Source organism: Theropithecus gelada, chromosome 6 (genome assembly GCF_003255815.1).
Source record: "Theropithecus gelada isolate Dixy chromosome 6, Tgel_1.0, whole genome shotgun sequence".
Lineage (NCBI taxonomy): Eukaryota > Metazoa > Chordata > Mammalia > Primates > Cercopithecidae > Theropithecus > Theropithecus gelada.
This window is the reverse complement of record NC_037673.1, coordinates 55,903,119-55,915,327: the sequence shown is the minus strand read 5'-3', so window position 1 is coordinate 55,915,327 and position 12,209 is coordinate 55,903,119. Positions and strand designations below refer to the sequence as shown.

At 36.5% G+C, this 12,209-nt stretch overlaps 1 protein-coding gene across 13 annotated transcripts in view; it reads left to right on the top strand.

The window, feature by feature from the left end:
* PDE4D (phosphodiesterase 4D) overlaps positions 1-12,209 on the top strand; it is a 1,562,006-nt gene that overhangs the window by 1,521,909 nt on the left and 27,888 nt on the right. The window contains exon 1 of one of the 13 annotated variants that reach the window (XM_025387166.1): positions 9,296-9,750. The exons of the other annotated variants lie outside the window; for them this stretch is intronic. Within the exon in view, the coding sequence (XP_025242951.1) occupies positions 9,673-9,750 (78 nt within the window). The 5' untranslated portion in view covers positions 9,296-9,672. Of the gene's footprint in view, positions 1-9,295; positions 9,751-12,209 lie in introns of those variants that run through there. 13 annotated transcript variants of the gene reach the window in all.

Sequence of the window (12,209 nt, the reverse complement as noted above, 5' to 3'; positions counted from 1 at the left end):
CTTTATAAGAAACTGTCAAACCTTTTTCCAAAGTTTCTATACCATTTTGCATTCTCACTAGCAATGTATGAGAATTTAATCTGCTCTGCATCCAGACCAGCATTTTGTATTGTTTGTATTTTGTATTTTATACATTCTGGTAAGCATGTAGTGTGGCATCTCATTGTGGTTTTACTTTTTGTTTCTCTAATGTCTAATGACGGTCGTGGATCTTTTCACATGCTTATTGATCTTTTTGATTCTTATGAAATGTTAGTTCAAACCTTTTGACCATCTTTTCACTGGATTGTCCTCTTATTGTGTTGTAAAGATTTTTTTAAAAATAAATTCTGGATACAAGTCCTTTATTGGATATGCATTTTGTACATATTCCCTTCTCAGTCTGTGACTTGTTGTTTTCTTAACAGTTTTATTCAAAGATAAATTTGATAAAGTCCAGTTTATCATTTTTTTCTTTTATGCTTCATGCTTTTGTGGTTTAAGAAATCTTTGCCTAACACAAGATCACAAATACTTTCTACTGTGTTTTCTTCTAGAAGTTCTTTAGTTTTAGATTTTACATTTAGTTCTATCATTCATTTCAAGTAGATGTTAGTGTGGTGCAGGATAAACGTTGAAGTTTCTTGTTTTATGAGTGGATGCTCAATTGTTCAAGCATTATTTGTTGAAAGGAATATCATTTCTCTTTTATAGCTCAAATTTTATTACTTAAAATTATTTTAATATCCACATATTAAAATGATATGTGTAAAAGATTATATATTTTAGAAGCATGCCTATTTACACTAGTTATTATTACTTTAGGAGACAGATATTCTCTTTGTTTAAATTGTTTTCACAAAGCATACCACGAAGTACAGAGGGGACATTAGTAACTATTTTATGATGATTATGGTATTCATTTAGGCCAATTTAAGTGAATTGGAGATCCTAATTTTCTCTATAAGGAGAAAATACTTTTTCATACAAGATTATTTTTATGGAGGCCTCATTTATGTGAAGTTTGTGCACCCATTTATTGCCATGATTATTCTTCAGTGAGACAAAAGTCTGGGGTAGATATGCTGCTGCTGCTGGTTTTAGCTAAATTGACTAAATAGTTATAAACATACAAAACTCTATCTCTACCGTATATGAATTCAAATTGTATCAACAATTATAGAATACTATGCTAACATTTAATAAGAGAGCATATATAGAAGAGAAATATAAATACAGCTATCAGATCAGTCTTATGTTATTTCAGCTTCAAGGAACCTCTCAGCCAAAATGGTTTCCTTTCTCTATAAATGTTGCAGGTGTTTCCTATTTTAAATGAGATATTTTTGTAAAAAAATTAAAATAAGATTATTTAGAGAACGATTCTTAGCTTGTTCAGATGATTATTTGGTTTTAAAAAATCAACCTGGAGTTCCTCTTAATCTTATATCTCCATAACGTTTATAAGAGATGTTTTCATTTACTGAAAGGTGATGGCTCTTCAGGAACAGTTGTTTCTTAAATCATATGTGGAGCCATTATCACTAGAGGGCAGTAAATACAAACAGATTTAGTGGATTTGCTTGCACTAAGGATGTTTTCAGGATACTAGCATTAATCAAAGAAAGTATAGTTTTTATAATATGAAAATACATGTAACGTTCTGTTATGTAAAATATTGGTTATGAATCAATTCTAGATTTTTGTCTGCCTCTAAAATACTTTTAAGGCATTTGAAAGCAAAAGGGAGGCTGAGAAACACTAGTTTTCTGTGGCTATTCTGTTTAATATTTGAAGTTTAATTTTGCCTCAGAATTCTTCAAGGGACACTTAAAAATTGGATTTGCATTTGTTCAGGCTGAGCAGTACTGGATATATGAGAGACCCCTTTATATAGATTCGCTTCTTGATTAATAACTACCAAAACTTTTAATTCTAAGATGAAAGGTGTAAAATAAATGTAGATTGATTATAGGATAAAATATTTTCCAATAATGTAAGTCCTACTGTAAACAATGCTATTGCCCAGAAAACTCCTTATGTTGGAGAAGTCTAAGAGCTAATACACTTATTTTAAGCAGTATTTCTTAAATATTTCAAACGCAATAATATAATGTACAGCTTAGAATTGATTATATTAACAGACCTATTATGTAAACTCTAGGCTAAATATAAAACAATGCCGGAAATAGTTTTTTTGGCAGTTTAGAGTACTGTGAAACCAGACAGCCTGGGTTCAAATCCTGGCCCTGTTACTTACTACTGGCTTTGTGACCTTGAGCAAGCCACTTGACTTCTCTGAGCCTTAGCTTCCCCATAATTTAGTTTTCTTTTTCCCTATTCAAAAATTCATCTTTTCTCTCTTGACCTCTGTTACGAAGTCAGTAATGACAGCATGTGTTATTGTATCAACAGTTCAACTCCATCAGCAGAATTTCAGATATCCTGAAATGTTCAAAAGATTGTTAATCGCTTGGTTATCTGGTAAGGACTGAGAAAACAAGGAATAGCAGGGAAGTGGCCTCTGGAAATTCTGAGGGGTATTACTAGGAAAAAGCTGAAAAAGAACTAACTGAACATTATGGGAAATTATTTTTTTCTTTTTTGAGACAAGGTCTTGCTCTGTCATCCAGGCTGGAGTGCAGTGGTGCAATCATAGCTCACTGCAGCCTGAAACTCCTGGCCTCAAACCATCCTCCCACCTCAGCACCTCCTACCTCCCACCTCAGTAGTATCTGGAACTACAAGCGTGTGCCACCACACCCGGCTAATTTTAAAATTTTTTTGTAGAGACGGTTTCTGTATATTTCCCAGGCTGGTCTTGACCTCCTGGCCTCAAGGAATCCTCCCGCGTTGGCCTCCCAAAATGTTGGGATTACAGACATGAGGCACTTCACCAGGCCAAGAAACTATTTTTTCTATTTCAGCAGACACACTCGCATATATGTATATAAAATCATTTGGGCATTTGAGAGCAGTGGATTACGGATAAGAAACCTGAGCTATTGCTGTAACACTGCCCCTCAAGTTGTGTTGGCAGAAATTTTCTGGAGCTCAGTTCCTTGTCTGAATGTGTCGTCATCATTACATCTGCATGTGAGGGCAGCTGTGTCTTGTTCACGTAGTACTCTCAAACATAAGCATGTCTCACTGTATGGCAGGGCTGCCTGCCTGTGGGCACCTGCTTACTCACCCTGTCCAGGGATCTGACTATGGTAATAGTAACCATGATTCTTTAATTCAAGGCACTGTAAAGTTAGCAAAAAGATCGAGGATAAACAAATCCACTCCTAGATTCATACTGTTTATCATAGAGTTTGCATCAGCCTAATTATATGATGAGCTGTCATATACATACCATTAAGAGCTAGGACTGGTTTGCATTTCAGTCCTGTCACCTGTGGAGCAAGGTATTGAATATTTAAGAAGGTCCATCTTTTCATGTTAAAATAGGAATAATATTTATGTTATTGGGAGGTTGCCAAGATTAGAAATAAGGTATATAAAGTTCTTTGTGCATAGTAGGTGCCTAGTAAATGTTGTAACTGATTAAAGTTTCTTCATTAAATTTGGCAAAGCCAAGTCTGACTATAAGAATTGTATCTCTCTGACCCTATTCAAAATTCTCTTCTAAATCATCTAATTCTGTCTGCAGATAGCAGCTACCATGGCAATAGGAAGGAGATTCTAGTCTCCTAGAAATGGAGATTAGGGAAAATGAAATGAATTTTAGTTTGACTCAGAGGTTTTTGAAAAGATTTCTTATTCCCTAGAAACTTTCCTTGATACTTTTTACTCAATATGATTAAATAGTCTCCCTTATTGCAGCAAATTAGGAACTTACAGTTGAATCCTTTCACATCTAGCACCTATTAGAGTGCCTGGCACATAATAGTTGCCAAATAGAAGTCTGTGGAATGAAGGGACCATCACTCACATTCAGCAGGGAGAAGAGGCTGTGGATGTCAGAGGGAAGGGAAACTGTATATGTGTTTCTGCATAATGTTTTAAGACAAAGAGTATTATTCTAATATATGTAATCTGTTTTCAATGTTTTTGATGATTTTGCTGAGGGTGAAAACCCTGGTCCTTTCCTGTCGCCTACAGTCAGTATAAAAATATTGATGTTTTGTTTCTGCATCAGCCAACAATCCTTTTGCGGCAATAGTACGCTAACTACCTTGAGAAATACAGGGACATGATAAGATACCTTTCTGGCCTCAAAGGTCCTCCACCCTGGATGAGGAGTCAAAGTTGAAGACAGTTGAAAAAAATAGGATAGTGATTCTTAACACTGGGGAACATTCAGGAAATTTCCGGGGACAGTGATTGGGGAGTACTGCTGGTGCTTGGTGGGCAGAGGCCAGGGAGGCTAGAGGTCCTGGGATACATGGAACATCCTTTCACCAGGGAGGTTTGCTGTGCGTCCCACACAACTTCCAAAAAGTCCCAGCAGCTATTCACATAGGTGAAAAACAAAATGCATTTATAATTCTCTGAGCCTAGAACCCAACTACTTTTTCCGTATAAATATTAAATATTTTACATGGTTTTAATCCACACCAAATTTTCTAGTAATGCAGCAGTAGTGTATATTGTGAAGATGGCACTTTGTTATATTTGAAACCTTTCAAAGAATCATTCATCATTTCAGGGAAAAAGAAAATTCTTCTAACATAACAGCCCTGTATTCATTTTCATGCTACTGTTACTTTTGTGGTAATTCTCCACATAAGAGAAATCATAGCAAACCCTTAGATAGCACTTACTGTTCTAAGAGCCTTATGTATATGCACTAACTTAATCCTCACAACAACCCTGTAAGGTGGAAACTATTTTTCTCATTTTCCATATGAGCAAACTGAAGTATGGGAAATTTAAATAGCTTCCTCAAGGTCACACAGCTAATCAGTGATAGTAAGATCTAAGTTTTTGACTATATTTTAAAATGTAGTTGTGTACAAGTATTTATATTTTGTAGTATTTGATAGAAATTACTCATTTTTCCTTTATTTCACTGATAAAGCATTATACTGATTTTTTTTAAAAAAATCTACGTAGGGAGTATTTAGCCTATAGGTGTTCAGTACAGTATTATGTAGGAAGTGTATTTAGGAATTTCATTTCAGGATAAATACTTGTTATAAAAAGTAGAAAGTAACTGAGTTTTAAGTTTGTCAACGAATAAAATTGATGGATGGATGGATTTTTTTTTTTTTAAAGGAGAGGGAGGGAAGGCAGTGAGCCTGACTGCAGAGTGTAATTTGCATTTAAATGACAAGGGGTATGACACTACCACCTATTCTTCAGGGAGCCTCACCAAGTATGCTTTGCCGAGGGGCCTTTGCTTTTGGCCACTCCTCACTTGATTTTCCCTTCTCTACCCTACCTCTCACCCCCCACTCCACATGACTTGTTCTCTTTCTTCAGATCTCCTGGTATATGTCATCTCATCAGAGGGGCTTTCCATGATCATCTTACAGCAACCTCTATCCGTAATCCTTATCCTTTCTTTCTCTCCATTGTGCTTATCGCCCCATGACGTATTATGTATTTATTAACTTAGTTGTGGAATATAAGCTGCAGGTGAGAAAGCTTTCTTTTGTTTACTCTATGTCCCTAGCATCCAAGGCAGTGCCTGACATAGAGTGGTTAATAAATATTGAATGAAGGGGCAGATGTAGAATAGTTAGAATTTGGAAAAAGGCTGGAATATTTGGTCCTAAGATGTACTTTGAATGATTTAAATCTGACTGAGAAAACCAGTTTGAGGTTGGCAGAGTAGAAGAAGGGGGGTATTTTAGGCCGAGAATTTGGTAAGACAGAGATGGGATTGTCAGCTTTATGGTGAAGATGGAGGAATACTAGTCTTTCAGAAACAGAGCAAATGTAATAGAGCAGCTGAACATAGGCTTGGCGTTGGGGATTAGGGTCAGATGCGGCAGTCTGGAATTTACAGAGGGATGTGATGAAGCAGGCATTACTAGCTTTGAAGTAACAGGCTGTGGCTGGATTTGAGGAAAATTGATCTGGCAGTAGAGGTCAATATGAGACTAGAAGGGGAAAAGCCAGGGGCAAGAAGATGAGCTAAGAAGCAATTACAGCGTTTTGGCCCCGAGACATGGAACACTGTGATGCAGTTGAAAGGAAATATAATATATATATATTTAAAAAAAAAAAAACAAACAAACGATAAACCAGGGAATTTTTTAAAATATTGGTATAATAATAGAATGATTATCATAATGCTCATTGTCTTTACCGTCTGATACCTATTTATCTTTTACTTTGTACCATTTGTTGTTTCAAGTACTTTGCATATATTGTCTCATTTAATCCTCATTGTATCTGTTCTGGTTATTTATCCCTATGTAAGAAATCACTTCAAACCTAATACTTGAAATATGAATGTATTTTTATTAGTCTTCATGGCTTTCTGGGTTAACTGGTCTTGGCTAGACATTCTTGCTTGGCATTCCTCATGTGGTTGCAGCCCAATGGTTAGCTATCTGAAAGCTGAACTGGTTGGATGGCTAAGATGGCTTCTTCCCCCTCAGGTCTGGCTCTGGGCTGGGGTGGCTGGCATTGCTGAAGACTGGCCAGGCATGTGTGCTCTTTCTTGTGCAAGCACTCTCTTGCACGCTCTCTCTTCACTGTCTATGAAGTTAACATGGACTTCTTATAGCATAGCCTCTCAGAGTAGTCAGACCTTTTTTTTAACCTAATGGCTTAGGGGTCCCAATAGCACATTCAAAGAAAGCAGGATGAGAGCTGCAAGATTTCTTATGACTTAGCCTCAGCAGTTGTGCACCATCACTTGTTGGTTACACAAGCCAACTCAGATTCAATGTAGGACAGTGTGGCTCATTAAGAGTATCTTTGGAGACTAGCTGCCATGGTAATCCACTTTACAGACGAGGAAGCTGACATACTAAAAAGATGATTTGTCAGTGATTGTGCACAAAAGATTTAAACTTGCAATTCTTGTTCTTAGTACCACAGTGAACCTGGGAAAATCATTTTTTTCTCTCTAGGTCTCAATTTTATGTGGAAATGAGGGAATTAGAGGGGGTGATATTAAAGTTACTTTCTATTCCTCTCAGTCTTTTAAATATTTGGATTGAGATTACGGGAGGAGTAATGGTAAGGAACAAACCAAAAGAAACAGCTTTGGATAGGGCTTGCTAACAACGTTGAATGAAGGAGGGAAGGTGATGCCATATAGGGGAACATGCCAGGTTACTCAAGAATTCAGCTAGATGGTTTATATTAAACACCTGACAGTGTCTGACTCACACGAAACACCTGTTGAATGGTAGGAAAGAGTCACAGATTCCATCTGAGATACTGGAAGAAATATGGGCTCACTGACTGAAATGGAAGTAATTATACTAAGAACTACTTTAAATAGAAAAATGTCTCACAGTTTTCAAAAAGTTTGTCATGACTAGCAGGGCATTCGAGAGAAGAATCTTATATTTGGAAATATGGCACTAAAGTTCAAGTTAGAAGTGGTCATTGAAGAGTGTGGGCCTAGGACAGAGTCTCTGTGGAGATCTCAAGTTGGGATTCATAGAAGTCGTCAAAGGTCAGAGAAGTGGAAAGAAAACTAAAGAAGTTCAGGATCCTGGGAGTTGAGGGAGAGTAGTAGGAATGATCAAACATGTGGAACACTTCAGAGAAGTAAGGGAGACCAGAGAAAAGGAGGACCTTAGTATTCCTCTGGGGGTGGCTTTAGTGGAATGTTGGAACTTTAATTTCTTCCTTTTGTAGAGGAGTAAGAGTGATGGAAGTGAATACAACAGATGTTAACAGCAGCAGAGGACTGTAGCAGCAAAGGACCAGTAGAAACTCAGAGAGATAAAGTGTTACAGGAGTGCTTACCAGAGAGCATGCTCTCTAAGACAGACGTGCCACATGTGGAAATACTTAAATGCCAGGAAGACTGCAGAGTAACCACACCAGCAAGTTGAAGCACAGAGTAGTAAGCACAGACTTTGAGATGGACAGGAGGTAGAATGCACAGAATTACATGCTAAAATAGACTGAAACCTAGTTTTTCCTCATTTCTCACCCTCAAGACCTCTTTAGTATTAAAGTTACAGGGTAATACTACACCAAACCAAATAGAAAATGCTGTTTTTCTAGAAAGAACTTTGATTTCTTATTTAACCCTCCTCATAAAATGTCTGATTACTCTTGAGCTCAACTCTGGGTTCCTAAGAGCCACTCATTCCTTTCTTAACTTTGTGTACAGTTATTAAAATGTTCTCTTCTGGCCGGGCACTGGGTGTCACACTTGTAATCTCAGCACTTTGGGAGGCCGAGGTGGGTGGATCCCCTGAGGTCAGGAGTTCGAAACCAGCCTAGCCAACATGGTGAAATCCCGTCTCTGCTAAAAGTACAAAAATTAGCCAGGCGTGTTGGTGGGCACCTGTAATCCCAGCTACTCGGGAGGCTGAGGCAGGAGAATCGCTTGAACCCAGGAGGCGGAGGTGACAGTGAGCTGCGCACTCCAGTCTGGGCGACAGCGAGACTCTGTCTCTAAATAAATAAATAAAATGTTCTCTTCTGATCAAAATACAGATCCTGAGTTCTATATACAAAACACTGCATTCCTTATGCATACACAGTGCCCTAGCTTTCAGATTTCCCTCCCCCTAGAATTATAAGTGGTCCCCACCCCTGGATTTTGAAGGTTTTAGAGCTCAGTCATACATAACAATAGAAACAAAAGGAGCTGAGAGCAGCCATGCCACACAGGTGAGGGAATGTGTCATTGCCATCTGTGAATTCTGGACATTAGTCGTATTGTTTAATCCCTATGCTTTTATGTTGGAAGAGGGGAGAACTACAGTTATTTCTACATCACCAGGGAGCCACTTGTTTTGGATTTGAGAGAGGGAAGCAATTAAAATGCTCGATTGCCACTTTTGAAGCAGTTTTTATTTGGAAGGAAGGGAAGCCAGAGGACATTAAAATTCATAGAAAATGTCCTCCAAAACGATGGGCAATTCTTAAGAATGAACTACAAATTTTGAGGAGTTTTATGGTCATTATTCATCACTGTGAGAGGGAAGCCCCATTCATCTTTTCTCAGGGTGGCTTCAGAGCTGCAAGGATACCATTATTCAATGGCGTTTGTCGGGTAAGGAGAAAGCCTCCTCCCCAGAGGCTGGGCCTTGCCAACCAATCCCAAAGCAGCCTGCACCGAGGCCACACCCCCTCACCTTATAGGCTGAGAGCTGGAATGTGATTGGTGCAGAGTTGGGGTTTTATGGGAGGGGCTTCTTGTCACTCTTCCCGGCTTCCCTGCAGTTCCTTATTTGGTAGCTTTTGACAGGACTGGCCTTTCTTGCAACTAAGCATCTTGACATACATTATTCATTAAGCCCTGGAGCTCGGGAGAGAAAAATGCAGACCCTTAGATCTTTAGATATTCCTTTATCACGTGGATTTTCTTTATTCAGAATAGTTGCTGAATTTTGTGCCATTCTGGAGTCTTACAAATGGCATGTATTCAATGGGAAGACAGCTGGATGGGATTTAATGCGAGGCTTTCTTATGTGTACTTAATTACCAAAAATCTTTAAAAACTCATACTCTGCGTGGCCTGTGGAGGTTGTTAAAGTAGCGAGATTTTGAAGCTAAATACATTTTAAAGCTTACTGTATATATACATATATATATTATATGTATATACACACATATAATCAATCAAAAATGCCTGAAGCAAACTATTTACTGTCAGTGTCTTGGGGCTACATAAAGGTAAGATTTATTTAGCTTTTGAAAACTTCTTACTCTGATTACATAATTGATAGTTTTAACAAATTACAGTAGAGTCTAAGCTTTCTAAGCAATTTTGTATTCTTTCCTTACACATGAATTAGGAAGAAATATGTGTTAATAGTGGTCAAGATTGTATAACTTTCATCAGTTGTAGTTTGCATGTTAAAATAGCTTTTTAGATATGCAGTAGTTCTTCTGTTTGTCTTATGGTATATGTTTGAATTGTGCTTGAAAAATATATGGTAATTAAATACATTCATTGCAAATAAATTATTGGGCCAAATTACTTATACTGATGTTTGGATTCCAGTTAGTATGTTGCACATAAAGTTTATAAAATTAATTTGTGGCTGTTTCTAAAAATCTGTACTACTTTAACCTGATGAGGAATACGTTTTTTTCACCTTTAGCTATAAAGTCCTAGGTGATATTAAAAATTGACATTACTTGACTATTTAAGTGACATTAAAGTGAAAACTTGATTATTATACTTGCAAAACTGAACAGAGTTTTTATTACACTGTTAGTTTTGTGAATCTCAAGAAATGAATAAGCAATTTAATAAGATGTGTCCATGCTTGGCAGGCTTTTTGCATGCCCTGTGGTAACATTAGCACTGTGGTCCTGTCTCCACAATAGAAGGAGGTAGAAAAACCTTTATTCAGTCCTAAATGAAGCATCACTTCACAGATTGAAGTTTATCCTTGGATATTTCAGCCAATCACAACACATTTTAAAAGATTCATTTTCTGTTACTCTGAGGATTTTTAGATTGGAGTGTTTGTCATTTGCTTTGTTTCTTTCTTTTTGAAGGACAATTTCCCCTTTGTTTTAGAGATTTACTTGAATTCTAAAAAAAATAGAAAACTTATTTCAGTATTGGTTGTCCAAGTAGTGGTGATTCCTTACCTCCCTTTAAATCTGTGGATGATTCAGATTTTTAAAATGTTTTTTAAGTATATAGCCTCCCATTATTTGAATTTTGTTAGCCATTTCTTGGCTAAAAATCTTCAGAAATACAGAAAAGTATAGAGAGTAATATAAGAAGCCCTCATTATCCCCCAGAATTTAGCTCCTAGCTTTTAGCCAGCTCACAATTGATGTATTTTTGAAGGGCTTCACATTTGTTCTATGATTATGAACCATTTGTACTATGATTATGAACAATACTGCCAAGAATCTAAATATAGAATTTTAGTACTATTCTTTTTGAGGAAAATTTTTCCTGGACAGCTTTATGTTTAATACTGTACCTTTAAAAACATGTAAAAATGGCAAATATAGATGTATTTGGTCTTAGGCATTTTGAAGGATTTCTTTTTATGCAGTCAGTGGAGTATTTGTTTAAATAACTTTGAATACTGATATCTGCCAAACTTGTAATGCATCACAGTGCAGCATATTCAAATGATTTTTAGCAGAACATTGTCAGGAAAAAATAAGCAAATTTTCTTACTATTGGACCCATACCACCTCCTTAAATATATATTGGGAGGATATATAACATACCCAGTAGCACATTGGCGTGATGTAGAAGTATAGGAGATTATATTTAAGAACATTTTTATTTTGTTTTATTATTTTAGTTTGCTTCCTGAACAATCTTAAATGCAGAATGTAAATTGAAGAATTGCAGTTCTGAAAGCAAAATACGGTATTCAGATTCAACTGCATTTTTACTTTCCTTTATGCCTTGACTGCTGTACACATTCTGATGTATAATGAGAACAAAGGATTCGAAAGCATTCACTTAGAAATCCTCCCCTGTTTTCTCAGTTGCAACCCTAAATCTGTGTATTGTTTTCAGACTACTTAGGCCAAAAACATTTAGAAATTCATCAGTGGAAAATATTTAGAGGTCACTTAAAAAAATAAACTAAATGCTTAATTAAATGGTTCTGCATTTTGCAATCAGTTCTTTTCAAACAGCAGTTTAATGTTTTGTCCCTTCTAAGTTTATTAATTGAGAAATATGATGGGATTCCCAGAAGACTACATTGTATTAGCTTTAAATCAGTCCTTCCCCCTTTGGTAACTTTATGTGGTTATCTTAGTAGATATTATATAATTAATTTTAGATGAGAGATTTGTCACATTTTTAAATGTTTGTTGAATGATCTAGTGCATTTTTTAAGTACATCTAGCTATGCACTCCAAAACCAATTTGTGAGATCAACTACCAGTTGAGAAAGCACTTACGGTAATTTTTGTGGTTATTAATTTAGCTTCGCTGGACTGAAAGTTTGATATGGATAGCAAAAAAGGAAAACAATGTTAATTCCTTTTAGAAGATACCTTTGTGTTATAACTTCATGTACTCTTGAAAATTATCTTTAGGAAATTTCTTATACTGTCTCCCTAGGGAAGAGAGGTGATTCCTTCAAATATTGTCTTTTATAATTATGTTAAAATGAAATGTTGACTTCCTTGGAGTCCCT